The sequence below is a fragment of the Cynocephalus volans genome, chromosome 13 (genome assembly GCF_027409185.1).
Source record: "Cynocephalus volans isolate mCynVol1 chromosome 13, mCynVol1.pri, whole genome shotgun sequence".
Taxonomy (NCBI): Eukaryota; Metazoa; Chordata; class Mammalia; order Dermoptera; family Cynocephalidae; genus Cynocephalus; species Cynocephalus volans.
This window is the reverse complement of record NC_084472.1, coordinates 42,587,134-42,612,426: the sequence shown is the minus strand read 5'-3', so window position 1 is coordinate 42,612,426 and position 25,293 is coordinate 42,587,134. Positions and strand designations below refer to the sequence as shown.

Genomic DNA, 25,293 nt, shown 5'->3' with positions numbered 1-25,293 from the left:
TTTAAAACCTCTGAACGGTTTATTTCTGTAATTGTTCATCTGATATTTTCACACCACATTGGACTGCAGGCAACTGATAGTACGGAGAGGAAAACCACAAATAAGGGAGGACTACAGTATTCATAGATGCGCATAGGTGGCCATGCCATTGGAAGCCATTGTTCCTACGGACATTTGCCTACTTCTACGATGCTAGGACACCAAGCACTGTCGACAACCTCAAGGTGCTGAGGGCACAAAAGTTGGAATTCTAGGCCCAGCAAGATTGAGGACCCTGGTCTGGGCCCTGTCCTAGGAATAAATACAGACAACAAGTTAAGTTGCCCAACCTCTGCTACCCATTGCCTATGCGGCCCAGAAAACCCTCAGTCCCTGAAACGGGATTCAGATATTCCTGGACTGCCGGGCCTCGCTCCAGGCGCAAGGCAGAAACAAACCTAAATCACCTCTGTGAGAGGATACCATCATCCTTCATCTCAGATTATTTCTAAAAATAAAGTCTCAATTACACTGCCTGGCACACATGCCAACTTAAGAACAACACAGAGAAGTATGAGGAATAACAAACAATTGAGACAGATCCATGGGGGACTCAACGTACTGAAACTATCGCAACACTTTCGAAAAACTATTTTAGTTAATACCATTTACGATAGTATCCAGAAGACAAATAGTTATAGAAGTATTCAATAAAAGATGTGTAAGAGCTCTGACCTGACAAGGACACTGAAAGCATTAGAACAGCCCAATCCCATTCATTAATATACTCACAAATCCAAAGCAAACTAGGAGCAAATTGAATCAGTGATACGTAATATTCAAGTTCAGTGTGTCTTAGGACTGAGGCAAGGTTGGTTTAGGGTTAGTGAATCACGTGATACAGTCAGTGTGCCACATTGCAAAATAAAGAAATTAGGTCATCATTTCCAAAAGTGCAGAGAAGTGATTCATAAAATGTACAACCTATCGTTGATATTTTTTAAAAAGTAAAAGGAAAGACAAGGACAGGAAACAAAAACCCCGGACAACGTAGGAATAGAAGACAACTGCCTTGACCTGACAAAACGATCTCTACGAAAAACCTGCAGGAAACATAAGACTGACTAATGAAATGCCAAAAGCTTTCCCTTCAAGATTGGGAAAAAGACAATAATGCCTCTTATCCCCACTTCTACGCAACATCTTATTAACGTTGCTGTGATTTGAATGCTTGTCCCCTCCAAAGGTCACGTGGAAGCTTGATCCCCAATGTAGCAGCGTTGAAGGTGCGGTCTTTAAGACGTGATTGAATCACGAGGGCTATGCCCTCTTGAGTGAATTAATACCATCACGGATGGATGAGTTGGTGGATGGATGGGTTATCACCCGAGTGGCAGCACCAGCTTTATCAGGAGAGAAAGAAGCATATTAGCTCGCTTTGGTCACCCGCACCCTGTGATAAACTGCATTGCCTCGGGTCACTCGGCACATCCCCATCAAGAAGAAGGCCCTCACCAGACAAGCCCATTGAACCTCGGACTTCCCAGCCTCCAAAACTGGACAAACTAAACTCTGTTTCTCTAGATAGACCCAGTTTCGGGTATTCTCTTGTAAACGACAGAGAACTGACTAACACGGAGGTCCTAAGTAGTAAGATGAGACAAGAAAAACAAATACGTGGTGTAAGAATTTTTAAAAAGAGAGAAGGAAGGGAAGAAAGAATTATCCCTGTCTTTGTGCACGGATAATGGAATTACATGTTGAGAAAAGTTCGAAGGCTTCAAACATAAACTGTGAGGATCAGTAAATGAAGTTGCCAATGTTGCTAAAGTAAGATCAGTGACAAAGGCCGGTTGTAAATCTACAAATCGGTAATAAATATAAAACGAAGTAAAAACCAAGAAACCATTTACAAAGCCCTTTACAGTGCCATGAAAACCTAGAAGAGGAGGAGTGGGTGGGGGGAAGATGAAGTCGTCTCCAAGAACAGCAGTGTGGCATTAGCAAAGGGTTCCAGGTTGTCTGATCAGTTTCCCTTTCCTGGTCCACGTACAGGAAGAATATGGTTCAACAGCAGCCACAGATTTTTAGAAGATGCCCACAAGGCCGCAGCAGTGGTCAGTAGCGAAGTGGTTAATCTTCCTCGCGTAAGAACAGAGCGGAGCACTTAAAACGCAAGACTTACTTAACACTCAGCTTAGCTTCATAATGACTTAGAGTTTGGTCGATTAGTACTTAAAAGTACACACTGTTTACAGCTATTGGTATTTCGATAGATGCGTAAATGTCTGAGCATTGAAAGTTTAGTAAACTTCAGTTCTTCGGAGCAAAACATCGACGTAATGAAATCTTCAATTTCTCTGGCTTTTTTTCAGCGTCCCAACGCAATTAAGAAGAGCTAAGGCATAGAACAACACTCCTTTAAAAAAGTAGTCAACCACCTTATTAATTAGCTCACACTTACACTAGATACTTTTTAATGTAAAAGACTCACCTAACTTTCGAAAAGCACACCGAAAGACACATGACGATTAATAAAAGTGACTCTGTTTCAGGATTATTTGGCCTGTACACACGAATATGCGAATCAGTCGTGACTTTCCAAAAACCGTTCCTGTGTGTTCATACCAGTTGTGATTTATTTGTCTTTAGTCGTGTGGTCAAACGAAAAACACTGAAGCAGTTCCTTCTCAGAGCTTCCGTGGCTTTCGAGTACTGTAGAGGATCCTTACGCTCAGTTGGGTAAAAACCAAGTAGCGGAGGAATACTGATCGGACATAGCCTCATTCTAGTGGAACATTGAATTTTCTGCTCACTTCAGCCCCACATGTACTAAGATTGGAACGAGACAGAGAAGGTCAGCATGACCCCTGCACAAGCATCACAGGTAAATCTGTGTTTTCCTATCTCTATCTCTTTTTCTACTCTTGATAAAAACTGAATTTCCAAAGTGACATTATTGTTACAAGGCCAGGCGATCCCAAGTGCAAGCTGCTTCACACTCTGCTGAGGACAAAAGCCATTTTTGAGTCAGCGCCATATCCAAACAGAATTCTAAACGACTCGGTCCTCATCACCTACGGTGGAGCTGAAGACACTGACAAACTCCGTGATTCTAGAAAGGAAAAAGGAGGAAACACTTTTGTTTGGAGTTTGGACAGCTACCATTTTGCAAGCATGGAATCAAATCCCTCTGTACAAGCATCTCTGATAGGCTGTTTACGTTTCTTGTTTGTTTGCTTGTTATTTTAAGAAAGTCGTCAACAAGGTAAAGATCAGTTTAGGATCTGGAGGTCCCTCTGTCCCAAGTCTTTACCTTCCTATTCATTCTGGTCAGTGTGTTCACTGGCTATTCTGATGGCTGAATGTTTACATGACTCTCTCCAGGGATTCTGGAAAGAGGATGAAGGAAAGATTTCTGAGAAATGCTCCCGCCTAGCTTAGGTTAGGGAGGGTATGAAATGCACTGTCCGGCCTACGGATAAGTGGACAATGAAACTGCTGGGTTCTAGGTCTCTGTGTACACCTGTGTGTGTGTGTGTGTGTGTGCGCGCGCGTGTGTGTGCACGTGGAGTGTTTCTACAGCATTGCGGAATTGACTCTGTACGCTATAAAATGCTAAGAGTGGAATTGCTCGGTCAACGCCTATGTGAATGTTTCTTTTCGCTCGATCTTGTCAATATGCTCTACAAACAGGTGGTAGCAATTAGCGTTTCCACCCACTGCATCGGGGAGTACGTGTTTTCGCACACCTTGCTGCCGGTGTCCGGAACTCCACCCACAGAGGTCACTCCTGATTGAGTCCTGGTAAGGCAATCAATCAGTCAAGAGGCGAGGAAGCCCAGGACCAATCACTGCTGGTCATCAGGGCGCGGCTCACAGCCCGGGAGCGGGGCGTGCCGGCTTTATAAGGACGGGAGTCCCGCGCTGAGGCTTCCTTCTACCTCGGACAGCGCTTCGCGGCGGTTCTTCCAGGCGGCGGCTCCGCACCCCCAAGCAAAAGCAGCAGGTCAGCCCGGCGGCGGTCGGCGAGGACCCGCGTGCCCAGGCCGAGCTGCTCGCTGTACTGAGGACAGAGCTGCGGCCCAAGCAGCGACGCCCGCCCAGCTGCGCCGACGAGGCTGCGCCCGGGACGGCCATGGCAGCCGACGGGGCGCTGCACGCCGTGGTCAAGCTGCAGGCGCGCCTGGCTGCCCACTCCGATCCCAAGAAGCTGGCGAAATACCTGAAGAAACTCTCCGCCTTGCCAGTGACAGCACACTCCCTGGCGGAGACTGGAGTCCGCAAGACGGTCAAGCGCTTGCGCACACAGCAGCACGTGGGCAGCTTGGCCAGGGACTTAGCCGCCCAGGGGAAGAAGTTGCTGGTCGTGGCGCGGGACACCCGGCCTAAACAACTGGCCTTGGAAGAGAGCCGTTCCCGAAAGCGCCCCAGGGAGGAGTTTCCGAAGGAGCCGAAGGTGCAGGGCGCCTGCCCAGAAAGCCACGGAGCCTCCGAGAGCCCATCCGACGGCACGGAGCGCGGACACAGAAAGCACAGGAGACTCTCGCAGCTCCAAACACCTCCCAAGGGGTCTCCCGGTGGCGACAGGAGAGGCGGGAGCACCAAGCGCTACACAGTTGCACTGGCTTCCTCCTCAGACTGGGCGTCTTCCGGCGATGGCCACATCCGGATCCGTCTGTCCCTTGCCGGTCCTCACCAGATGTGCGTGGACCATTGCGTGCCCCCGGAGGAGGAGGGCCCCGAGCCCGCTGTTCTCCGCCAGAAGCCTGGAAAAGGCCACGCTGATGCCCCTCAGGGCAGTCCGGGACTCCGTCAAGAGGGACACCTGGGCAAACCCCGGGGGCAAGGGGCCGTCGTGAGCCCAAGCCCGGCGCAGGTATCTTCCCACAGGCAGAAAGGCCCGGCGGGGGCTGGGGACGACGAGATGTTCCCTGCTGGATTCAGCCAGAAATCCCACAAGGCCTTCTCCCCAGAGGAAGGTCCAAGGGCCATCTCGGGGGACAGTACCAAGGACAAACCGCCCTCTAGGCGGGCCAGGAGAGAGAAGGCATCGGAGCTCGGTTGCGTTCCCTCTCTACCCGCCTTGGACGCTGCTCGGGACAACCACCTAGAGGAGAAGAGGGACAAAGACTCTGACGAACCCAAAGCAGACGAAACAAAGAAGCCAAGCCCAGAAAGCTTAGACACAGGAGAGGGCGCAGGAGGCCTGCTGCCCACGGTGCCAGGCAAGCTTTCCAACAAGCTCAGCACTCGAGAAGGGATACGCAGACCTTCCACCTGGGAGAGCTCCCTCCCTGAAGAGGAGGAGTTGGCAGATATGGAGGCTGACTCTGAGCAGCCTGCTGTGCCCTTTGAGGCATACTCCACCTATGGCCGGCCTTGGAAGGGAAAGGAAAGGACGGTGAAAACTCTGGCCACTACTCTGAGAGTCAAAGACCTTCACGAGACGGACTCTAAACGCACTCGTGAAAATGGGAGCCTGCTTCCCAGACTAGCCAAGGTGCAGGAAAATGAGACAGAGGAGCCGCCACCGCCCGGAGCGCACGTAGCCAAGCTGAAAAGGGTCCCCACCGACGCCCCGCCGGTGCTGCCAGACCTCCCGTTACCCGGGATGCGGGCCAGTGACAGGGCACTGTCTGTCCTTGAACTGATGTCCTCCTTCCCGCCAGAGATACACGCACTCCCTTCCCCCCAGCAAGAAGAAGAGGGTGGATTTCCTACGGGACGCAGAAGGAACTCGAAGATGCCGGTGTACTCGGGCCCCAGGAGCGCCGGCCTGCCTAGAACCGTGACTGCGTGTGAGCGGCGGGTGTGGGCCCTCGGGACCAGCGTCCCTGCTGTCCGGGAAGCGGGGGGAGACCCGTGTCCTGCTCCGGAGCCCGCGTGGAAGGGGTGCACGCCCGATCAGCCAGGTCGCATCATCGAGAAATACAATCCCACACTAGCGAAAGAAACGGGCCACTTATGGAAAAGGCGCTGTCAACGAGACTTTAAGGAAGCCCGGCCGGAGGAGCACGAGTCGTGGCGGGAGATGTACCTGCGGCTCCGGGAGGTCCGAGAGCGGCGGCTCCGGCTGGTGACGATGAAGATCCGCTCTGCACGCGCCGAGAGGCCCAGAGGCCGACAGACACAGATGATCTTCTTCCACTCTGTGCTCGACAAGCCTTGTGAGGTTCCCAGGAGGCAGGAAAAGCCTGCCTCGGGAGGAGCGGCCATCCCCGATAAAGCCGAGGTGCAGCCGGCCCCACGCCCACAGGAGAGCAGCCGGCCCCCCTCCAGCAGCACCGGTGGCCACAGCCGCTTTCACCCGCTCCCTGCGAGGCCCCCCTCCTGCGGCCCCAGCACCAGGAAAGCCGCCGCCAAGAAAGTAGCCCCGCTCATGGCCAAGACGATCCGAGATTACAGGAACACATACTCCCGCCGATGAGCCGAGGACTCGCATTGGACAGAGAACTCGGGGGGCGGTGGGGTGGTTGGGAAGGAATTCAAAGGCGATTCGAGTCGGGGAATGGGACTTGCAAAGGACACTGGCGTCTTTCGTTGGTGGGACCTCCTGGATCTGAATCCTGCAGTTTTCACCCGTTGCACCTGGGACGCTGCCGCCCTGCTTGGTGGACGCTTCAGAATCCCCAAGCTCTGAATCCTCAGTCTCGCAGCAGGTTTTAACACCAATTGCACTGAGGATGTTAACTAGCCTCTTTGGAAAGAAGGACAGAGTTTTAACCAATCCATATCGTCCCCAGATCGTGTTCATATTTGTAAATAAAATGATATACAAGAGATTGGCCGTCTCTCTCTCCTTTGTCCATCCTGGAGCAGATAAGGCTTTCTTGGACTCAATCCTAGAGTCCTCAAAGTAGTCCCCCCCTCCCCTCCCCCCTTGCGTGCAGTTTCGCGTTCCCAGTTTCAGTTTTCCTCTGTCCACCAAGGTCCCAAAATATCAAATGGAAAATTTCAGAAACGAACAAGGCAGAAATTTGAAGTTGCAGGCTCTTCAGAGCAGTGCGATGAAATCTCGCATGCGCAGCCTGCCTGGCCGGGACGTGAGTCATCCCTTTGTGCTACACGTCCACGCCCTAGATGCTCCCGGGCCACTGCTCACTTAGTAACCATCTCCGTTTTCAGACCGACTGTCGCCACATTGCAGAGCTTGCGTTTAAGTCACACTTCTTTTCCTTCGTAATGGCCACCGAGTGCAAGAGGAGTGATGCGGGCAATTCGCATATGCCAAAGAGAAGCCGTAAAGGGCTTCCTTTACCCGAAAAGGTGAAAAGTCCTGGACTTCATAAGGAAAGGGGAAAATCATATGTGAGGGTTGCAAAGATCTCCCATGAAAGCAAGTCTTCCTTCTGCGAAGCTGTGAAGAAGGAAAGGAAACTTCGTGCCGTCGCACATCCAACTGCGATCCTTTCGGCCTCGCTGCACGATGGCTGCTTGGTTAGGATGGAAATGGCATTCGATTTGCGGGTGGAAGAAACGAAAAGAAACGTGCTCCCTTTGACGGCAACTGGGTTTGCTACTATCTGTGGCTTTATGTATCCACCGGCGTCTTGAAACGTCTATCCTGGACGTCAGGGACACCTGTTCACGGACACAGATGCACACATGAGCGCGCACACGCATAGAGGCAGGTGTGTTTGTGGGATAAAATCCTACAAGTGAAATCGCTCTATCAAAGAATATGAATATATTTTTCATACATGCAAGTTTAGTAGAAGGGATTTGTGGAAATAAATGAAAAAGACGCAAGCAAAAACAAACAGACTGTTTAGAAAACGCTCGCTGTACATATACATAGAAAGCAAGGGAGTCAGAAACCATCGGTCGCATTTGGCAAACTCAAAGGTAGGCGGGGGAGTAGCAAAGTTCTCTATCAAAAAGGAAGGAGGGTTCCGGGTATTTTCGGATTGGAGGTTGTTGACTTGGGGAAGCTGTAAGCAGGCTAACTGGAAGCAGAGCATCTGACGCGATTGGTTTTGAGAGCATATTTGGCTTTCTCTAGTTGGTCTTGACTTGGACACTGGGGCCAAAATTCCCAAGCTGGCATTGCTGACCCGATCCTGACTGGTGTGTGCCAACTGCTGCAGTGGTTGTGATTGGGCTTCCTGGACTGATTGCCGTAGAGGCTGTAGTTTGCTTTTCTGGGCTGGTGGCTCCAGGGGTTGTGGTTTGGCTTCCCGAGCTTCTCTGTGGTTTTTGCCCTTTACCCGTTTATACATTCAGCCTCTCACTCTACAAGTGATATGGATGTGTCTAAGGATACACTTTTAAATATATACATACATTTTAAATTTTACAGGCTTACTTGTATAGCGTTTGTATTAATTTCTACATCTACAAGCAATCTAGGATAATCTGTTCCAACACAGCAGGTTGTTAATGTTTCGAACTATATTAATAGGTCCCAAATTTCACCACATTGTCTTTTATTTTCATCTTCATGGTGGTGAGCATCTTCTCCTGTATTCAAGAGTCGCTTGTTTTGGGGGGTCGGGGAGCCACGTTTTCCTATGTGTTCCCCATTTCTCTCCTAAGTCGTTGGTCTTTTTTCACATTGGTGTGTGGGAGCTCATTGGATATAAAGGAAATTGTATGAGTTGAATGTTCTACGAGTTGTAAATATCTCTCCCAGCTCAATCTTTTGACTTTCTCTTTCATTCCTTTTTATTTTTATGTAGTCCCATTCTTCAGTATTTTAAAATCCCAGGAGTTCCCCTCATCCGTTGGATGTAAATATCAGGCCCCCCATCGGATGTCCGAAACCTCGGACAGTACCATCTATTGCAACATGCTCCTGTCCATGTCTTCCACCCACAAATTTAATGTCTTTTTCATCTTCACTAAACATTGTTGCCTAGACTGTGGCCAAAATCTTTGCAGTTTGAGGTGCGACAGCGAAACCAGCATGAATTTCTTTGAACTTCTTCACAATCTCACAGACACAACATTTGTTCTGACAGTACATCTCAGTAACCTCAGCATATAATTTTTTTCCCTTTCCTTACTAAGTAGAGAACTTTCACCTTTTCGCCTAAAGGAAGCACTTTATGGCTTCTATTTGACATATCCGAATTCCCAGCATGACCGCTCTTGTGCGTTGTGGCCATTATTAAGTAAAATACGGCGACTCGGACGCAAACACCGCGATAGGGTGACAGTTGATTTGATCACCAGGATGGCCTCCCAGTCACGAGCGGGCAGGGAGGGTGTACAGGTGGACACACTGGAAAAAGGAATGCTTACGGTATGGAGCGGGGCCATGTGAGGTTTTGTCACACTCCAGAGAACGGCTCGCAATTTAAAACCTCTGAACGGTTTATTTCTGTAATTGTTCATCTGATATTTTCACACCACATTGGACTGCAGGCAACTGATATTAAGGAGAGGAAAACCACAAATAAGGGAGGACTACAGTATTCATAGATGCGCATAGGTGGCCATGCCATTGGAAGCCATTGTTCCTACGGACATTTGCCTACTTCTACGATGCTAGGACACCAAGCACTGTCGACAACCTCAAGGTGCTGAGGGCACAAAAGTTGGAATTCTAGGCCCAGCAAGATTGAGGACCCTGGTCTGGGCCCTGTCCTAGGAATAAATACAGACAACAAGTTAAGTTGCCCAACCTCTGCTACCCATTGCCTATGCGGCCCAGAAAACCCTCAGTCCCTGAAACGGGATTCAGATATTCCTGGACTGCCGGGCCTCGCTCCAGGCGCAAGGCAGAAACAAACCTAAATCACCTCTGTGAGAGGATACCATCATCCTTCATCTCAGATTATTTCTAAAAATAAAGTCTCAATTACACTGCCTGGCACACATGCCAACTTAAGAACAACACAGAGAAGTATGAGGAATAACAAACAATTGAAACAGATCCATGGGGGACTCAACGTACTGAAACTATCGCAACACTTTCGAAAAACTATTTTAGTTAATACCATTTACGATAGTATCCAGAAGACAAATAGTTATAGAAGTATTCAATAAAAGATGTGTAAGAGCTCTGACCTGACAAGGACACTGAAAGCATTAGAACAGCCCAATCCCATTCATTAATATACTCACAAATCCAAAGCAAACTAGGAGCAAATTGAATCAGTGATACGTAATATTCAAGTTCAGTGTGTCTTAGGACTGAGGCAAGGTTGGTTTAGGGTTAGTGAATCACGTGATACAGTCAGTGTGCCACATTGCAAAATAAAGAAATTAGGTCATCATTTCCAAAAGTGCAGAGAAGTGATTCATAAAATGTACAACCTATCGTTGATATTTTTTAAAAAGTAAAAGGAAAGACAAGGACAGGAAACAAAAACCCCGGACAACGTAGGAATAGAAGACAACTGCCTTGACCTGACAAAACGATCTCTACGAAAAACCTGCAGGAAACATAAGACTGACTAATGAAATGCCAAAAGCTTTCCCTTCAAGATTGGGAAAAAGACAATAATGCCTCTTATCCCCACTTCTACGCAACATCTTATTAACGTTGCTGTGATTTGAATGCTTGTCCCCTCCAAAGGTCACGTGGAAGCTTGATCCCCAATGTAGCAGCGTTGAAGGTGGGGTCTTTAAGAGGTGATTGAATCATGAGGGCTATGCCCTCTTGAGTGAATTAATACCATCACGGATGGATGAGTTGGTGGATGGATGGGTTATCACCCGAGTGGCAGCACCAGCTTTATCAGGAGAGAAAGAAGCATATTAGCTCGCTTTGGTCACCCGCACCCTGTGATAAACTGCATTGCCTCGGGTCACTCGGCACATCCCCATCAAGAAGAAGGCCCTCACCAGACAAGCCCATTGAACCTCGGACTTCCCAGCCTCCAAAACTGGACAAACTAAACTCTGTTTCTCTAGATAGACCCAGTTTCGGGTATTCTCTTGTAAACGACAGAGAACTGACTAACACGGAGGTCCTAAGTAGTAAGATTAGACAAGAAAAACAAATACGTGGTGTAAGAATTTTTAAAAAGAGAGAAGGAAGGGAAGAAAGAATTATCCCTGTCTTTGTGCACGGATAATGGAATTACATGTTGAGAAAAGTTCGAAGGCTTCAAACATAAACTGTGAGGATCAGTAAATGAAGTTGCCAATGTTGCTAAAGTAAGATCAGTGACAAAGGCCGGTTGTAAATCTACAAATCGGTAATAAATATAAAACGAAGTAAAAACCAAGAAACCATTTACAAAGCCCTTTACAGTGCCATGAAAACCTAGAAGAGGAGGAGTGGGTGGGGGGAAGATGAAGTCGTCTCCAAGAACAGCAGTGTGGCATTAGCAAAGGGTTCCAGGTTGTCTGATCAGTTTCCCTTTCCTGGTCCACGTACAGGAAGAATATGGTTCAACAGCAGCCACAGATTTTTAGAAGATGCCCACAAGGCCGCAGCAGTGGTCAGTAGCGAAGTGGTTAATCTTCCTCGCGTAAGAACAGAGCGGAGCACTTAAAACGCAAGACTTACTTGACACTCAGCTTAGCTTCATAATGACTTAGAGTTTGGTCGATTAGTACTTAAAAGTACACACTGTTTACAGCTATTGGTATTTCGATAGATGCGTAAATGTCTGAGCGTTGAAAGTTTAGTAAACTTCAGTTCTTCGGAGCAAAACATCGACGTAATGAAATCTTCAATTTCTCTGGCTTTTTTTCAGCGTCCCAACGCAATTAAGAAGAGCTAAGGCATAGAACAACACTCCTTTAAAAAAGTAGTCAACCACCTTATTAATTAGCTCACACTTACACTAGATACTTTTTAATGTAAAAGACTCACCTAACTTTCGAAAAGCACACCGAAAGACACATGACGATTAATAAAAGTGACTCTGTTTCAGGATTATTTGGCCTGTACACACGAATATGCGAATCAGTCGTGACTTTCCAAAAACCGTTCCTGTGTGTTCATACCAGTTGTGATTTATTTGTCTTTAGTCGTGTGGTCAAACGAAAAACACTGAAGCAGTTCCTTCTCAGAGCTTCCGTGGCTTTCGAGTACTGTAGAGGATCCTTACGCTCAGTTGGGTAAAAACCAAGTAGCGGAGGAATACTGATCGGACATAGCCTCATTCTAGTGGAACATTGAATTTTCTGCTCACTTCAGCCCCACATGTACTAAGATTGGAACGAGACAGAGAAGGTCAGCATGACCCCTGCACAAGCATCACAGGTAAATCTGTGTTTTCCTATCTCTATCTCTTTTTCTACTCTTGATAAAAACTGAATTTCCAAAGTGACATTATTGTTTCAAGGCCTGGCGATCCCAAGTGCAAGCTGCTTCACACTCTGCTGAGGACAAAAGCCATTTTTGAGTCAGCGCCATATCCAAACAGAATTCTAAACGACTCGGTCCTCATCACCTATGGTGGAGCTGAAGACACTGACAAACTCCGTGATTCTAGAAAGGAAAAAGGAGGAAACACTTTTGTTTGGAGTTTGGACAGCTACCATTTTGCAAGCATGGAATCAAATCCCTCTGTACAAGCATCTCTGATAGGCTGTTTACGTTTCTTGTTTGTTTGCTTGTTATTTTAAGAAAGTCGTCAACAAGGTAAAGATCAGTTTAGGATCTGGAGGTCCCTCTGTCCCAAGTCTTTACCTTCCTATTCATTCTGGTCAGTGTGTTCACTGGCTATTCTGATGGCTGAATGTTTACATGACTCTCTCCAGGGATTCTGGAAAGAGGATGAAGGAAAGATTTCTGAGAAATGCTCCCGCCTAGCTTAGGTTAGGGAGGGTATGAAATGCACTGTCCGGCCTACGGATAAGTGGACAATGAAACTGCTGGGTTCTAGGTCTCTGTGTACACCTGTGTGTGTGTGTGTGTGTGTGTGTGTGTGTGCGTGTGTGTGCACGTGGAGTGTTTCTACAGCATTGCGGAATTGACTCTGTACGCTATAAAATGCTAAGAGTGGAATTGCTCGGTCAACGCCTATGTGAATTTTTCTTTTCGCTCGATCTTGTCAATATGCTCTACAAACAGGTGGTAGCAATTAGCGTTTCCACCCACTGCATCGGGGAGTACGTGTTTTCGCACACCTTGCTGCCGGTGTCCGGAACTCCACCCACAGAGGTCACTCCTGATTGAGTCCTGGTAAGGCAATCAATCAGTCAAGAGGCGAGGAAGCCCAGGACCAATCACTGCTGGTCATCAGGGCGCGGCTCACAGCCCGGGAGCGGGGCGTGCCGGCTTTATAAGGACGGGAGTCCCGCGCTGAGGCTTCCTTCTACCTCGGACAGCGCTTCGCGGCGGTTCTTCCAGGCGGCGGCTCCGCACCCCCAAGCAAAAGCAGCAGGTCAGCCCGGCGGCGGTCGGCGAGGACCCGCGTGCCCAGGCCGAGCTGCTCGCTGTACTGAGGACAGAGCTGCGGCCCAAGCAGCGACGCCCGCCCAGCTGCGCCGACGAGGCTGCGCCCGGGACGGCCATGGCAGCCGACGGGGCGCTGCACGCCGTGGTCAAGCTGCAGGCGCGCCTGGCTGCCCACTCCGATCCCAAGAAGCTGGCGAAATACCTGAAGAAACTCTCCGCCTTGCCAGTGACAGCACACTCCCTGGCGGAGACTGGAGTCCGCAAGACGGTCAAGCGCTTGCGCACACACCAGGACGTGGGCAGCTTGGCCAGGGACTTAGCCGCCCAGTGGAAGAAGTTGCTGGTCGTGGCGCGGGACACCCGGCCTGAACAACTGGCCTTGGAGGAGAGCCGTTCCCGAAAGCGCCCCAGGGAGGAGTTTCCGAAGGAGCCGAAGGTGCAGGGCGCCTGCCCAGAAAGCCACGGAGCCTCCGAGAGCCCATCCGACGGCACGGAGCGCGGACACAGAAAGCACAGGAGACTCTCGCAGCTCCAAACACCTCCCAAGGGGTCTCCCGGTGGCGACAGGAGAGGCGGGAGCACCAAGCGCTACACAGTTGCACTGGCTTCCTCCTCAGACTGGGCGTCTTCCGGCGATGGCCACATCCGGATCCGTCTGTCCCTTGCCGGTCCTCACCAGATGTGCGTGGACCATTGCGTGCCCCCGGAGGAGGAGGGCCCCGAGCCCGCTGTTCTCCGCCAGAAGCCTGGAAAAGGCCACGCTGATGCCCCTCAGGGCAGTCCGGGACTCCGTCAAGAGGGACACCTGGGCAAACCCCGGGGGCAAGGGGCCGTCGTGAGCCCAAGCCCGGCGCAGGTATCTTCCCACAGGCAGAAAGGCCCGGCGGGGGCTGGGGACGACGAGATGTTCCCTGCTGGATTCAGCCAGAAATCCCACAAGGCCTTCTCCCCAGAGGAAGGTCCAAGGGCCATCTCGGGGGACAGTACCAAGGACAAACCGCCCTCTAGGCGGGCCAGGAGAGAGAAGGCATCGGAGCTCGGTTGCGTTCCCTCTCTACCCGCCTTGGACGCTGCTCGGGACAACCACCTAGAGGAGAAGAGGGACAAAGACTCTGACGAACCCAAAGCAGACGAAACAAAGAAGCCAAGCCCAGAAAGCTTAGACACAGGAGAGGGCGCAGGAGGCCTGCTGCCCACGGTGCCAGGCAAGCTTTCCAACAAGCTCAGCACTCGAGAAGGGATACGCAGACCTTCCACCTGGGAGAGCTCCCTCCCTGAAGAGGAGGAGTTGGCAGATATGGAGGCTGACTCTGAGCAGCCTGCTGTGCCCTTTGAGGCATACTCCACCTATGGCCGGCCTTGGAAGGGAAAGGAAAGGACGGTGAAAACTCTGGCCACTACTCTGAGAGTCAAAGACCTTCACGAGACGGACTCTAAACGCACTCGTGAAAATGGGAGCCTGCTTCCCAGACTAGCCAAGGTGCAGGAAAATGAGACAGAGGAGCCGCCACCGCCCGGAGCGCACGTAGCCAAGCTGAAAAGGGTCCCCACCGACGCCCCGCCGGTGCTGCCAGACCTCCCGTTACCCGGGATGCGGGCCAGTGACAGGGCACTGTCTGTCCTTGAACTGATGTCCTCCTTCCCGCCAGAGATACACGCACTCCCTTCCCCCCAGCAAGAAGAAGAGGGTGGATTTCCTACGGGACGCAGAAGGAACTCGAAGATGCCGGTGTACTCGGGCCCCAGGAGCGCCGGCCTGCCTAGAACCGTGACTGCGTGTGAGCGGCGGGTGTGGGCCCTCGGGACCAGCGTCCCTGCTGTCCGGGAAGCGGGGGGAGACCCGTGTCCTGCTCCGGAGCCCGCGTGGAAGGGGTGCACGCCCGATCAGCCAGGTCGCACCATCGAGAAATACAATCCCACACTAGCGAAAGAAACGGGCCACTTATGGAAAAGGCGCTGTCAACGAGACTTTAAGGAAGCCCGGCCGGAGGAGCACGAGTCGTGGCGGGAGATGTACCTGCGGCTCCGGGAGGCCCGAGAGCGGCGGCTCCGGCTGGTGACGATGAAGATCCGCTCTGCACGCGCCGAGAGGCCCAGAGGCCGACAGACACAGATGATCTTCTTCCACTCTGTGCTCGACAAGCCTTGTGAGGTTCCCAGGAGGCAGGAAAAGCCTGCCTCGGGAGGAGCGGCCATCCCCGATAAAGCCGAGGTGCAGCCGGCCCCACGCCCACAGGCGAGCAGCCGGCCCCCCTCCAGCAGCACCGGTGGCCACAGCCGCTTTCACCCGCTCCCTGCGAGGCCCCCCTCCTGCGGCCCCAGCACCAGGAAAGCCGCCGCCAAGAAAGTAGCCCCGCTCATGGCCAAGACGATCCGAGATTACAGGAACACATACTCCCGCCGATGAGCCGAGGACTCGCATTGGACAGAGAACTCGGGGGGCGGTGGGGTGGTTGGGAAGGAATTCAAAGGCGATTCGAGTCGGGGAATGGGACTTGCAAAGGACACTGGCGTCTTTCGTTGGTGGGACCTCCTGGATCTGAATCCTGCAGTTTTCACCCGTTGCACCTGGGACGCTGCCGCCCTGCTTGGTGGACGCTTCAGAATCCCCAAGCTCTGAATCCTCAGTCTCGCAGCAGGTTTTAACACCAATTGCACTGAGGATGTTAACTAGCCTCTTTGGAAAGAAGGACAGAGTTTTAACCAATCCATATCGTCCCCAGATCGTGTTCATATTTGTAAATAAAATGATATACAAGAGATTGGCCGTCTCTCTCTCCTTTGTCCATCCTGGAGCAGATAAGGCTTTCTTGGACTCAATCCTAGAGTCCTCAAAGTAGTCCCCCCCTCCCCTCCCCCCTTGCGTGCAGTTTCGCGTTCCCAGTTTCAGTTTTCCTCTGTCCACCAAGGTCCCAAAATATCAAATGGAAAATTTCAGAAACGAACAAGGCAGAAATTTGAAGTTGCAGGCTCTTCAGAGCAGTGCGATGAAATCTCGCATGCGCAGCCTGCCTGGCCGGGACGTGAGTCATCCCTTTGTGCTACACGTCCACGCCCTAGATGCTCCCGGGCCACTGCTCACTTAGTAACCATCTCCGTTTTCAGACCGACTGTCGCCACATTGCAGAGCTTGCGTTTAAGTCACACTTCTTTTCCTTCGTAATGGCCACCGAGTGCAAGAGGAGTGATGCGGGCAATTCGCATATGCCAAAGAGAAGCCGTAAAGGGCTTCCTTTACCCGAAAAGGTGAAAAGTCCTGGACTTCATAAGGAAAGGGGAAAATCATATGTGAGGGTTGCAAAGATCTCCCATGAAAGCAAGTCTTCCTTCTGCGAAGCTGTGAAGAAGGAAAGGAAACTTCGTGCCGTCGCACATCCAACTGCGATCCTTTCGGCCTCGCTGCACGATGGCTGCTTGGTTAGGATGGAAATGGCATTCGATTTGCGGGTGGAAGAAACGAAAAGAAACGTGCTCCCTTTGACGGCAACTGGGTTTGCTACTATCTGTGGCTTTATGTATCCACCGGCGTCTTGAAACGTCTATCCTGGACGTCAGGGACACCTGTTCACGGACACAGATGCACACATGCGCGCGCACACGCATAGAGGCAGGTGTGTTTGTGGGATAAAATCCTACAAGTGAAATCGCTCTATCAAAGAATATGAATATATTTTTCATACATGCAAGTTTAGTAGAAGGGATTTGTGGAAATAAATGAAAAAGACGCAAGCAAAAACAAACAGACTGTTTAGAAAACGCTCGCTGTACATATACATAGAAAGCAAGGGAGTCAGAAACCATCGGTCGCATTTGGCAAACTCAAAGGTAGGCGGGGGAGTAGCAAAGTTCTCTATCAAAAAGGAAGGAGGGTTCCGGGTATTTTCGGATTGGAGGTTGTTGACTTGGGGAAGCTGTAAGCAGGCTAACTGGAAGCAGAGCATCTGACGCGATTGGTTTTGAGAGCATATTTGGCTTTCTCTAGTTGGTCTTGACTTGGACACTGGGGCCAAAATTCCCAAGCTGGCATTGCTGACCCGATCCTGACTGGTGTGTGCCAACTGCTGCAGTGGTTGTGATTGGGCTTCCTGGACTGATTGCCGTAGAGGCTGTAGTTTGCTTTTCTGGGCTGGTGGCTCCAGGGGTTGTGGTTTGGCTTCCCGAGCTTCTCTGTGGTTTTTGCCCTTTACCCGTTTATACATTCAGCCTCTCACTCTACAAGTGATATGGATGTGTCTAAGGATACACTTTTAAATATATACATACATTTTAAATTTTACAGGCTTACTTGTATAGCGTTTGTATTAATTTCTACATCTACAAGCAATCTAGGATAATCTGTTCCAACACAGCAGGTTGTTAATGTTTCGAACTATATTAATAGGTCCCAAATTTCACCACATTGTCTTTTATTTTCATCTTCATGGTGGTGAGCATCTTCTCCTGTATTCAAGAGTCGCTTGTTTTGGGGGGTCGGGGAGCCACGTTTTCCTATGTGTTCCCCATTTCTCTCCTAAGTCGTTGGTCTTTTTTCACATTGGTGTGTGGGAGCTCATTGGATATAAAGGAAATTGTATGAGTTGAATGTTCTACGAGTTGTAAATATCTCTCCCAGCTCAATCTTTTGACTTTCTCTTTCATTCCTTTTTATTTTTATGTAGTCCCATTCTTCAGTATTTTAAAATCCCAGGAGTTCCCCTCATCCGTTGGATGTAAATATCAGGCCCCCCATCGGATGTCCGAAACCTCGGACAGTACCATCTATTGCAACATGCTCCTGTCCATGTCTTCCACCCACAAATTTAATGTCTTTTTCATCTTCACTAAACATTGTTGCCTAGACTGTGGCCAAAATCTTTGCAGTTTGAGGTGCGACAGCGAAACCAGCATGAATTTCTTTGAACTTCTTCACAATCTCACAGACACAACATTTGTTCTGACAGTACATCTCAGTAACCTCAGCATATAATTTTTTTCCCTTTCCTTACTAAGTAGAGAACTTTCACCTTTTCGCCTAAAGGAAGCACTTTATGGCTTCTATTTGACATATCCGAATTCCCAGCATGACCGCTCTTGTGCGTTGTGGCCATTATTAAGTAAAATACGGCGACTCGGACGCAAACACCGCGATAGGGTGACAGTTGATTTGATCACCAGGATGGCCTCCCAGTCACGAGCGGGCAGGGAGGGTGTACAGGTGGACACACTGGAAAAAGGAATGCTTACGGTATGGAGCGGGGCCATGTGAGGTTTTGTCACACTCCAGAGAACGGCTCGCAATTTAAAACCTCTGAACGGTTTATTTCTGTAATTGTTCATCTGATATTTTCACACCACATTGGACTGCAGGCAACTGATATTAAGGAGAGGAAAACCACAAATAAGGGAGGACTACAGTATTCATAGATGCGCATAGGTGGCCATGCCATTGGAAGCCATTGTTCCTACGGACATTTGCCTACTTCTACGATGCTAGGACACCAAGCACTGTCGACAACCTCAAGGTGCTGAGGGCACAAAAGTTGGAATTCTAGGCCCAGCAAGATTGAGGACCCTGGTCTGGGCCCTGTCCTAGGAATAAATACAGACAACAAGTTAAGTTGCCCAACCTCTGCTACCCATTGCCTATGCGGCCCAGAAAACCCTCAGTCCCTGAAACGGGATTCAGATATTCCTGGACTGCCGGGCCTCGCTCCAGGCGCAAGGCAGAAACAAACCTAAATCACCTCTGTGAGAGGATACCATCATCCTTCATCTCAGATTATTTCTAAAAATAAAGTCTCAATTACACTGCCTGGCACACATGCCAACTTAAGAACAACACAGAGAAGTATGAGGAATAACAAACAATTGAAACAGATCCATGGGGGACTCAACGTACTGAAACTATCGCAACACTTTCGAAAAACTATTTTAGTTAATACCATTTACGATAGTATCCAGAAGACAAATAGTTATAGAAGTATTCAATAAAAGATGTGTAAGAGCTCTGACCTGACAAGGACACTGAAAGCATTAGAACAGCCCAATCCCATTCATTAATATACTCACAAATCCAAAGCAAACTAGGAGCAAATTGAATCAGTGATACGTAATATTCAAGTTCAGTGTGTCTTAGGACTGAGGCAAGGTTGGTTTAGGGTTAGTGAATCACGTGATACAGTCAGTGTGCCACATTGCAAAATAAAGAAATTAGGTCATCATTTCCAAAAGTGCAGAGAAGTGATTCATAAAATGTACAACCTATCGTTGATATTTTTTAAAAAGTAAAAGGAAAGACAAGGACAGGAAACAAAAACCCCGGACAACGTAGGAATAGAAGACAACTGCCTTGACCTGACAAAACGATCTCTACGAAAAACCTGCAGGAAACATAAGACTGACTAATGAAATGCCAAAAGCTTTCCCTTCAAGATTGGGAAAAAGACAATAATGCCTCTTATCCCCACTTCTACGCAACATCTTATTAACGTTGCTGTGATTTGAATGCTTGTCCCCTCCAAAGGTCACGTGGAAGCTTGATCCCCAATGTAGCAGCGTTGAAGGTGGGGTCTTTAAGAGGTGATTGAATCATGAGGGCTATGCCCTCTTGAGTGAATTAATACCATCACGGATGGATGAGTTGGTGGATGGATGGGTTATCACCCGAGTGGCAGCACCAGCTTTATCAGGAGAGAAAGAAGCATATTAGCTCGCTTTGGTCACCCGCACCCTGTGATAAACTGCATTGCCTCGGGTCACTCGGCACATCCCCATCAAGAAGAAGGCCCTCACCAGACAAGCCCATTGAACCTCGGACTTCCCAGCCTCCAAAACTGGACAAACTAAACTCTGTTTCTCTAGATAGACCCAGTTTCGGGTATTCTCTTGTAAACGACAGAGAACTGACTAACACGGAGGTCCTAAGTAGTAAGATGAGACAAGAAAAACAAATACGTGGTGTAAGAATTTTTAAAAAGAGAGAAGGAAGGGAAGAAAGAATTATCCCTGTCTTTGTGCACGGATAATGGAATTACATGTTGAGAAAAGTTCGAAGGCTTCAAACATAAACTGTGAGGATCAGTAAATGAAGTTGCCAATGTTGCTAAAGTAAGATCAGTGACAAAGGCCGGTTGTAAATCTACAAATCGGTAATAAATATAAAACGAAGTAAAAACCAAGAAACCATTTACAAAGCCCTTTACAGTGCCATGAAAACCTAGAAGAGGAGGAGTGGGTGGGGGGAAGATGAAGTCGTCTCCAAGAACAGCAGTGTGGCATTAGCAAAGGGTTCCAGGTTGTCTGATCAGTTTCCCTTTCCTGGTCCACGTACAGGAAGAATATGGTTCAACAGCAGCCACAGATTTTTAGAAGATGCCCACAAGGCCGCAGCAGTGGTCAGTAGCGAAGTGGTTAATCTTCCTCGCGTAAGAACAGAGCGGAGCACTTAAAACGCAAGACTTACTTGACACTCAGCTTAGCTTCATAATGACTTAGAGTTTGGTCGATTAGTACTTAAAAGTACACACTGTTTACAGCTATTGGTATTTCGATAGATGCGTAAATGTCTGAGCGTTGAAAGTTTAGTAAACTTCAGTTCTTCGGAGCAAAACATCGACGTAATGAAATCTTCAATTTCTCTGGCTTTTTTTCAGCGTCCCAACGCAATTAAGAAGAGCTAAGGCATAGAACAACACTCCTTTAAAAAAGTAGTCAACCACCTTATTAATTAGCTCACACTTACACTAGATACTTTTTAATGTAAAAGACTCACCTAACTTTCGAAAAGCACACCGAAAGACACATGACGATTAGTAAAAGTGACTCTGTTTCAGGATTATTTGGCCTGTACACACGAATATGCGAATCAGTCGTGACTTTCCAAAAACCGTTCCTGTGTGTTCATACCAGTTGTGATTTATTTGTCTTTAGTCGTGTGGTCAAACGAAAAACACTGAAGCAGTTCCTTCTCAGAGCTTCCGTGGCTTTCGAGTACTGTAGAGGATCCTTACGCTCAGTTGGGTAAAAACCAAGTAGCGGAGGAATACTGATCGGACATAGCCTCATTCTAGTGGAACATTGAATTTTCTGCTCACTTCAGCCCCACATGTACTAAGATTGGAACGAGACAGAGAAGGTCAGCATGACCCCTGCACAAGCATCACAGGTAAATCTGTGTTTTCCTATCTCTATCTCTTTTTCTACTCTTGATAAAAACTGAATTTCCAAAGTGACATTATTGTTTCAAGGCCAGGCGATCCCAAGTGCAAGCTGCTTCACACTCTGCTGAGGACAAAAGCCATTTTTGAGTCAGCGCCATATCCAAACAGAATTCTAAACGACTCGGTCCTCATCACCTACGGTGGAGCTGAAGACACTGACAAACTCCGTGATTCTAGAAAGGAAAAAGGAGGAAACACTTTTGTTTGGAGTTTGGACAGCTACCATTTTGCAAGCATGGAATCAAATCCCTCTGTACAAGCATCTCTGATAGGCTGTTTACGTTTCTTGTTTGTTTGCTTGTTATTTTAAGAAAGTCGTCAACAAGGTAAAGATCAGTTTAGGATCTGGAGGTCCCTCTGTCCCAAGTCTTTACCTTCCTATTCATTCTGGTCAGTGTGTTCACTGGCTATTCTGATGGCTGAATGTTTACATGACTCTCTCCAGGGATTCTGGAAAGAGGATGAAGGAAAGATTTCTGAGAAATGCTCCCGCCTAGCTTAGGTTAGGGAGGGTATGAAATGCACTGTCCGGCCTACGGATAAGTGGACAATGAAACTGCTGGGTTCTAGGTCTCTGTGTACACCTGTGTGTGTGTGTGTGTGTGTGTCTGTGTGTGTGTGTGTGCGTGTGTGTGCACGTGGAGTGTTTCTACAGCATTGCGGAATTGACTCTGTACGCTATAAAATGCTAAGAGTGGAATTGCTCGGTCAACGCCTATGTGAATTTTTCTTTTCGCTCGATCTTGTCAATATGCTCTACAAACAGGTGGTAGCAATTAGCGTTTCCACCCACTGCATCGGGGAGTACGTGTTTTCGCACACCTTGCTGCCGGTGTCCGGAACTCCACCCACAGAGGTCACTCCTGATTGAGTCCTGGTAACGCAATCAATCAGTCAAGAGGCGAGGAAGCCCAGGACCAATCACTGCTGGTCATCAGGGCGCGGCTCACAGCCCGGGAGCGGGGCGTGCCGGCTTTATAAGGACGGGAGTCCCGCGCTGAGGCTTCCTTCTACCTCGGACAGCGCTTCGCGGCGGTTCTTCCAGGCGGCGGCTCCGCACCCCCAAGCAAAAGCAGCAGGTCAGCCCGGCGGCGGTCGGCGAGGACCCGCGTGCCCAGACCGAGCTGCTCGCTGTACTGAGGACAGAGCTGCGGCCCAAGCAGCGACGCCCGCCCAGCTGCGCCGACGAGGCTGCGCCCGGGACGGCCATGGCAGCCGACGGGGCGCTGCACGCCGTGGTCAAGCTGCAGGCGCGCCTGGCTGCCCACTCCGATCCCAAGAAGCTGGCGAAATACCTGAAGAAACTCTCCGCCTTGCCAGTGACAGCACACTCCCTGGCGGAGACTGGAGTCCGCAAGACGGTCAAGCGCTTGCGCACACACCAGCACGTGGGCAGCTTGGCCAGGGACTTAGCCGCCCAGTGGAAGAAGTTGCTGGTCGTGGCGCGGGACACCCGGCCTGAACAACTGGCCTTGGAGGAGAGCCGTTCCCGAAAGCGCCCCAGGGAGGAGTTTCCGAAGGAGCCGAAGGTGCAGGGCGCCTGCCCAGAAAGCCACGGAGCCTCCGAGAGCCCATCCGACGGCACGGAGCGCGGACACAGAAAGCACAGGAGACTCTCGCATCTCCAAATACCTCCCAAGGGGTCTCCCGGTGGCGACAGGAGAGGCGGGAGCACCAAGCGCTACACAGTTGCACTGGCTTCCTCCTCAGACTGGGCGTCTTCCGGCGATGGCCACATCCGGATCCGTCTGTCCCTTGCCGGTCCTCACCAGATGTGCGTGGACCATTGCGTGCCCCCGGAGGAGGAGGGCCCCGAGCCCGCTGTTCTCCGCCAGAAGCCTGGAAAAGGCCACGCTGATGCCCCTCAGGGCAGTCCGGGACTCCGTCAAGAGGGACACCTGGGCAAACCCCGGGGGCAAGGGGCCGTCGTGAGCCCAAGCCCGGCGCAGGTATCTTCCCACAGGCAGAAAGGCCCGGCGGGGGCTGGGGACGACGAGATGTTCCCTGCTGGATTCAGCCAGAAATCCCACAAGGCCTTCTCCCCAGAGGAAGGTCCAAGGGCCATCTCGGGGGACAGTACCAAGGACAAACCGCCCTCTAGGCGGGCCAGGAGAGAGAAGGCATCGGAGCTCGGTTGCGTTCCCTCTCTACCCGCCTTGGACGCTGCTCGGGACAACCACCTAGAGGAGAAGAGGGACAAAGACTCTGACGAACCCAAAGCAGACGAAACAAAGAAGCCAAGCCCAGAAAGCTTAGACACAGGAGAGGGCGCAGGAGGCCTGCTGCCCACGGTGCCAGGCAAGCTTTCCAACAAGCTCAGCACTCGAGAAGGGATACGCAGACCTTCCACCTGGGAGAGCTCCCTCCCTGAAGAGGAGGAGTTGGCAGATATGGAGGCTGACTCTGAGCAGCCTGCTGTGCCCTTTGAGGCATACTCCACCTATGGCCGGCCTTGGAAGGGAAAGGAAAGGACGGTGAAAACTCTGGCCACTACTCTGAGAGTCAAAGACCTTCACGAGACGGACTCTAAACGCACTCGTGAAAATGGGAGCCTGCTTCCCAGACTAGCCAAGGTGCAGGAAAATGAGACAGAGGAGCCGCCACCGCCCGGAGCGCACGTAGCCAAGCTGAAAAGGGTCCCCACCGACGCCCCGCCGGTGCTGCCAGACCTCCCGTTACCCGGGATGCGGGCCAGTGACAGGGCACTGTCTGTCCTTGAACTGATGTCCTCCTTCCCGCCAGAGATACACGCACTCCCTTCCCCCCAGCAAGAAGAAGAGGGTGGATTTCCTACGGGACGCAGAAGGAACTCGAAGATGCCGGTGTACTCGGGCCCCAGGAGCGCCGGCCTGCCTAGAACCGTGACTGCGTGTGAGCGGCGGGTGTGGGCCCTCGGGACCAGCGTCCCTGCTGTCCGGGAAGCGGGGGGAGACCCGTGTCCTGCTCCGGAGCCCGCGTGGAAGGGGTGCACGCCCGATCAGCCAGGTCGCACCATCGAGAAATACAATCCCACACTAGCGAAAGAAACGGGCCACTTATGGAAAAGGCGCTGTCAACGAGACTTTAAGGAAGCCCGGCCGGAGGAGCACGAGTCGTGGCGGGAGATGTACCTGCGGCTCCGGGAGGCCCGAGAGCGGCGGCTCCGGCTGGTGACGATGAAGATCCGCTCTGCACGCGCCGAGAGGCCCAGAGGCAGACAGACACAGATGATCTTCTTCCACTCTGTGCTCGACAAGCCTTGTGAGGTTCCCAGGAGGCAGGAAAAGCCTGCCTCGGGAGGAGCGGCCATCCCCGATAAAGCCGAGGTGCAGCCGGCCCCACGCCCACAGGAGAGCAGCCGGCCCCCCTCCAGCAGCACCGGTGGCCACAGCCGCTTTCACCCGCTCCCTGCGAGGCCCCCCTCCTGCGGCCCCAGCACCAGGAAAGCCGCCGCCAAGAAAGTAGCCCCGCTCATGGCCAAGACGATCCGAGATTACAGGAACACATACTCCCGCCGATGAGCCGAGGACTCGCATTGGACAGAGAACTCGGGGGGCGGTGGGGTGGTTGGGAAGGAATTCAAAGGCGATTCGAGTCGGGGAATGGGACTTGCAAAGGACACTGGCGTCTTTCGTTGGTGGGACCTCCTGGATCTGAATCCTGCAGTTTTCACGCGTTGCACCTGGGACGCTGCCGCCCTGCTTGGTGGACGCTTCAGAATCCCCAAGCTCTGAATCCTCAGTCTCGCAGCAGGTTTTAACACCAATTGCACTGAGGATGTTAACTAGCCTCTTTGGAAAGAAGGACAGAGTTTTAACCAATCCATATCGT

At 50.6% G+C, this 25,293-nt stretch overlaps 3 protein-coding genes and 3 non-coding genes across 6 annotated transcripts in view; all 6 read left to right on the top strand.

Moving 5' to 3' along the window:
• LOC134361656 (elongin-A-like) overlaps window positions 1-6,409 on the top strand; it is a 10,713-nt gene extending 4,304 nt beyond the window's left edge. The window contains exons 3-5 of the mRNA XM_063076671.1: window positions 2,035-2,126; window positions 3,764-3,786; window positions 3,955-6,409. Coding sequence (XP_062932741.1) covers window positions 2,035-2,126; window positions 3,764-3,786; window positions 3,955-6,409 — 2,570 coding nt within the window. The remainder of the gene's footprint in view (window positions 1-2,034; window positions 2,127-3,763; window positions 3,787-3,954) is intronic.
• LOC134362297 (U6 spliceosomal RNA) lies at window positions 2,790-2,894 on the top strand. Its single transcript, XR_010021575.1, has one exon. It is a non-coding gene; the product is annotated as a U6 spliceosomal RNA (small nuclear RNA).
• A 580-nt stretch (window positions 6,410-6,989) lies between the features above and the next one.
• LOC134361655 (elongin-A-like) lies at window positions 6,990-15,692 on the top strand. The gene is made up of 5 exons (XM_063076670.1): window positions 6,990-7,025; window positions 7,108-7,222; window positions 11,314-11,405; window positions 13,047-13,069; window positions 13,238-15,692. The coding sequence occupies exons 1-5, from the start codon at window positions 6,990-6,992 to the stop codon at window positions 15,690-15,692; spliced, it is 2,721 nt and encodes a 906-aa protein (XP_062932740.1).
• Window positions 12,069-12,173, top strand: LOC134362296 (U6 spliceosomal RNA). Its single transcript, XR_010021574.1, has one exon. It is a non-coding gene; the product is annotated as a U6 spliceosomal RNA (small nuclear RNA).
• A 580-nt stretch (window positions 15,693-16,272) lies between the features above and the next one.
• Window positions 16,273-24,983, top strand: LOC134361654 (elongin-A-like). The gene is made up of 3 exons (XM_063076669.1): window positions 16,273-16,308; window positions 16,391-16,505; window positions 22,507-24,983. The coding sequence occupies exons 1-3, from the start codon at window positions 16,273-16,275 to the stop codon at window positions 24,981-24,983; spliced, it is 2,628 nt and encodes an 875-aa protein (XP_062932739.1).
• Window positions 21,352-21,456, top strand: LOC134362295 (U6 spliceosomal RNA). Its single transcript, XR_010021573.1, has one exon. It is a non-coding gene; the product is annotated as a U6 spliceosomal RNA (small nuclear RNA).
• Window positions 24,984-25,293: the final 310 nt, after the last annotated feature.